Source organism: Spermophilus citellus, assembly GCF_964194105.1.
Source record: "Spermophilus citellus genome assembly, chromosome: 1".
In the NCBI taxonomy this organism is placed as follows: Eukaryota; Metazoa; Chordata; class Mammalia; order Rodentia; family Sciuridae; genus Spermophilus; species Spermophilus citellus.
The window spans coordinates 116,536,689-116,541,562 of NC_138182.1; the positions used below are offsets into that span (position 1 = coordinate 116,536,689).

The 4,874-nt window shown below is 39.4% G+C and overlaps 1 protein-coding gene across 1 annotated transcript; it reads left to right on the top strand.

Moving 5' to 3' along the window:
• Positions 1-3,453: 3,453 nt before the first annotated feature.
• LOC308655759 (olfactory receptor 2L13-like) lies at positions 3,454-4,392 on the top strand (the record flags this gene model as incomplete). Its single annotated transcript, XM_081306007.1, has 1 exon — positions 3,454-4,392. One exon carries the CDS (start codon positions 3,454-3,456, stop codon positions 4,390-4,392), a length of 939 nt encoding a protein of 312 aa, XP_081162133.1.
• Positions 4,393-4,874: the final 482 nt, after the last annotated feature.

Genomic DNA, 4,874 nt, shown 5'->3' on the forward strand with positions numbered 1-4,874 from the left:
CAGCAGCACTGCCACAAACAGAAGCAGTGAGCACATTTTGATGGGATGGATGGATCTCAGGGCTGGGCACATTGTGTTTTCCTTCTCTGTGTGGTCAGAGCTCTGTTTCTAGACCTGCTGGAGGCACAGGAAGCCTGAGATCTCACTGCTCTGCAGGTAAAGTGATGCTGTGCTCCTGACTACCACTTTTTTACTCTCAGTGCTTGTCAACCTGACAGCTTTCAAAATGTGTCCCCTCTTATGTGAAAAGCTCTCCTTTGCAATTGTATTCCTGTTTACTACGGTATATCAAGGAATCATTGCTGTTTACTTACTGAGATGAATCATGGCAACACACTGTTGGTTACTTTTCTTTCCTGTCAGAAAATCATTAATCCAAATTAACATCCACAGTAGTCTGTGGCTGCATCCCCATGGAAAAGCTCAAATATAAAGTGAAAATCTCTCTAAGACTAGACACAGGGAGAAGTCAAACACATACTGGCGATATAAGAAATGTTACGATCTCATTTTATGAATATTTGTGAGAATAAAAACAATGAAAATGAAATTGCCAGATCTGACATGGCACAAGGAGAAGAAGAGAAGCTGTTAAGGGCTGAGAGGCAGATGCACATTCCTAAAGACCAGCCTAAGCAACAATATCACCTAGGAGAGGAACTCACTCATTTTCTTCTCATTTTGGTTTCTTTACTCTAAATGATTAATAACTAATTATGGTTTTACTTCCCCTACATAATTAAGTCTGAACAGGGCAAGTGCACACACATATAAGCTACAGTTAGGACACTGTCTCTGCCCACGTTCCTTCCTAGGTGAGCAGCTCAGCAGCAGAGCCAGATCCTGATTATAACTTGGGAAACTAAACTGCAGGACAGGAAGAAACATCCTCTTCATGGCCCATGTGCCTGACCTAGAATTAGGCCTGATCCTATGGAGGAGAGTAATCATTACACCAATTACTTTGAATGCTTTATTGCACACACAGTAAATCACTCACCAGTTACTAAATGTGCTATTGTGAAATGATTAGTAATATGATGCCAAATCTCTTCCAAGGCATAACTGTATTTGAGAATGTTATTCTTCACATCCATGAATTCTTCTTATTAGCTGGGAAATTTAAAAAAAAACTTAGTGTCTAAATCACATTAAAATAAATGAAGTAATGAGAAGAACCTTTCGTGTAAGTTATGGCTCACATCCAGGTTTCTTCTATATACAAAAAGTCTGTCCCTGTATGTGCTTCCATTATCCATACCCGTGTTGTATTTCTGTTACTGTTCTAGTTCTAGCTTGCTATTGTGAATATAGAATAAAAAATATTGCACATGATTTAATCGGTCAACTTCATCATATGTAATTTGCTTCCAAGAAAAAAAGGGAAAATGTATATAAAAACCTTAATATTTGATATTAGTTTGTAAGGTTTTCACAATGAAAACCACATTAGGGAAGAGACAGTATCCAAAGAACATGCTATACTAAGGTTGATCATACAGGACTCATGATACCTTCACAACTTAAGAAAGATGCTTTTGAATGATGACCCACTTCTAGGACCAGCTGAGCAGCTTCTGTGTAGGAGGTGAGCAGCACAGCTCTGGGAGAAGACCCTGGCTTACTCAGCTGCAGCAGTGCCAGTGGGGAGGGGAGAACAGGCACTAAAGGTGTGGAGGAGGAGAGGTCACTGAGGAGGCAGACTCAAGCACACAGGGCACTTCTGCGCCCCACAGGCCATGTCTGTGGTGAACCTGATGCTGAGTTGGAGAGCTGGGAAAGCAGGGTCCTGGGTTCCTCGGGGCTGAGCCTGGTGCATAGTCCTAGGAATGCTCCTGCCCAGCATTATCTAGGACAGACTTCCTCAGTTCTTTCATTTGTATTTGTTACATATGGGAGTAGAATTTTTATTTCAATTTGAGATGGTTACCAGAAAGAACTGGGAAAGCAATTTTTATTTCTGATATCAAAATCTATTGAACAGTATTTTTTCACATATTCGTTGGCCACAGTATTTCCGCTATTGAGAAGTGTCTGTTTAATTCATTTGCCCATTTATTAATTGAGCTACTTTTGCTACTGTTTTGTGAGTTCTTTATGTATTCTAGATAATAATGTTAGAAGAATACCTATCAAAGATTTTCTTCTATTCTCTCTTTCTTTCTTCACATTTCTTATTGTTTCCTTTTTTTGTGCAGTTTTAATTTGATGGCACACCATCTATGAACTCTGAGTCTTATCTCCTGAGCTTTGAGATCCTATTCAGAAAATTGTTGCCTCGGCCTGTACGCTGGAGTGTTGACCCCATGTTTTCTTCTAGTAAAGTTTCTGGCTTGATTCCTAGATCTTTGACACAATATGAGTTGAATTTTGTACAGAGTGAAAGATAAGGTTTTGCATCTCTTTTTTTTCCATATTGGATAACCAGTTTTTCCAGCACCATTTGTAGAAAAGACCATCTTTTCTCCATTATATGTTATTGGCACTGCATCAGAGATCAGATGAATATAGACGTGTGGGCTTTTCCCTATGTCTTCTAGTGCACCATTAGCAATTAGGAACATGTAAATTTAAACTACACTAAGATTTTACTTCACACCACTCAGAATGGCAGTCATCAAGAATACAAAAATAATAAATGATAGAGAGAATGTGGGAAAAAGGAACCACTTTTACAGTTTGGGGATTGTTAATTAGTACAACAAAACGGAAAACAGTATGGAGGTTTCTCAAAAGACTAAGCATTGAACAACCATATGACCCAGCTCTACCTCTCCTCGGTTTTTATACTGAAGAATTAAAGTCATCATACTGCAGTGATACATGCATACCCATGTTTATAGCAGCACAATTCAAAACAGCCAAACTATGGAACAAGCTATTTATCCAGCCATAAAGAAAAAAAAATAACTTTATTTAAAGAAAAATGGATAGAACTAGAGTTCATTATGTTATGGGAAAGAAGCCAAACTCTAAATATTGAGAGTCATGTTTTCCTTCATAAGTAGAATCTAGAGAGAGAAAAGGAAAAGAAACTTAGGGGAAGTGGAAATCTCATGAAAATCAGAGATCAGTAAGGAAAGGGACGGGGAAGTTGGAGGGAGGGAGAGATGGGGAACATTCTAGGGAGAGATTTCAGCCATATTGTATTTCAGCCTGTACAAACATGTAACAGCAAATGTCATCATTATGTCCAATTGTAATGCACCAATAAGAAATGGGGAAAAAGACAGACACATATTAGCAACTACTACACATTTGTTATCTGAAGCATAAATTTACTTATATTAAAAAATCTATTGAACAGAATCTGTGCTGTTGTATGGATGACAATGCATTCAAAACAAACACTAATAAACTTAATTTCTTTTATTCTCTTTTTCTATTTGATCATGTTTATTGCTTAGGTTTGTTTTTATTTTTCTTTTAAGAAAATTAAAGCAGTGCCTTTTCATGGAGAAATGGAACCAAACTTCAAGTGATTTCATTTTGTTGGGATTATTTCCTCAAAACCAAACTGGCCTCCTTTTCTTGCTCCTGATCAACTTTGTGTTTGTTCTTGCCGCAGTGGGGAACTCAGGGATGACTGCCCTCATCTTCTTGGACCCACGGCTCCACACCCCCATGTACTTTCTCCTCAGCCAGCTCTCCCTCATGGACCTGATGTTCATCTCCTCCACCGTCCCCAAGATGGTATACAACTTCCTCTCTGGCCAGAAGAGCATCTCCTTCCTGGGCTGTGGTGTGCAAATGTTCTTCTTCCTGACCATGGCCGGCTCAGAAGGTTTAATCCTGGCCTCCATGGCCTATGACCGCTTTGTGGCCATCTGCCACCCCCTCCACTACCCCATCCGCATGAGTAAAAGCATGTGTTTGAAGATGATCCTGGTGCCCTGGACACTGGGCTTCATCAACTCCGTAGCACACACATTTTACATCTTTCATCTTCCTTACTGCAGGTCTAGGGCCATCAATCACTTTTTTTGTGACATTCCAGCCATGGTTCCTCTGGCCTGTGTGGACACCTGGGTCTATGAGTACATGGTGTTTGTGAGCACAGGCCTGTTTCTCATTGTTCCTTTCCTTGGCATCACTGTGTCCTATGGACGGGTCATTTTTACTGTCTTCCACATGTGCTCAAAAGAGGGAAGAAGAAAGGCCTTCACTACGAGCGCCACACATTTAACTGTGGTGATATTTTACTACACACCTTTTGCCTACACTTATTTCCGACCAAAGAATCTCCGATCCCCGGCAGAGGATAAGAACCTGGCTGTCTTCTACACCATCCTCACCTCCATGCTCAATCCCATCATCTACAGCCTGAGGAACAAGGAGGTGCTGGGGGCCATGGGAAGAGTGTGTGGGATGTTCTCCCCCAGGAAGAAGTGAGCATGGCTGTCCCTGTTCCTCTGTATGGCTTCTCTTCATGCAGACTGGAACACCCTCATGCAGCACTGACCAACAGTACTATAGTGCAAATGATGCATGTCACTATATGTCTCTAGTGACATTTATAAGTAAAATTAATTGAAATAATATATTGATCATTATAAACTAATATAATGATTAATATTTTAATTTAAAACAAATCATGCTAAAATTTACAATGCAAATATTAATTGCATTTTATTTTATACTATTATGAATTATTTCATACAATACTGTACATGTTCTTACATATATTAGTCAATGTTATGTCTACATGCATCACATGAAATTATTATTGCTTATATACTTTGTTTTCATTCTATTTTGTCAAATCTTGTGTGTAATTTATACTTACAACCTACAGCTACTTGAACTATATAGATCCATCAAGTGTCCCATAAGCATATGTGGCCCAGTGTCTACGAAGTTATAGGGCTTCTAGG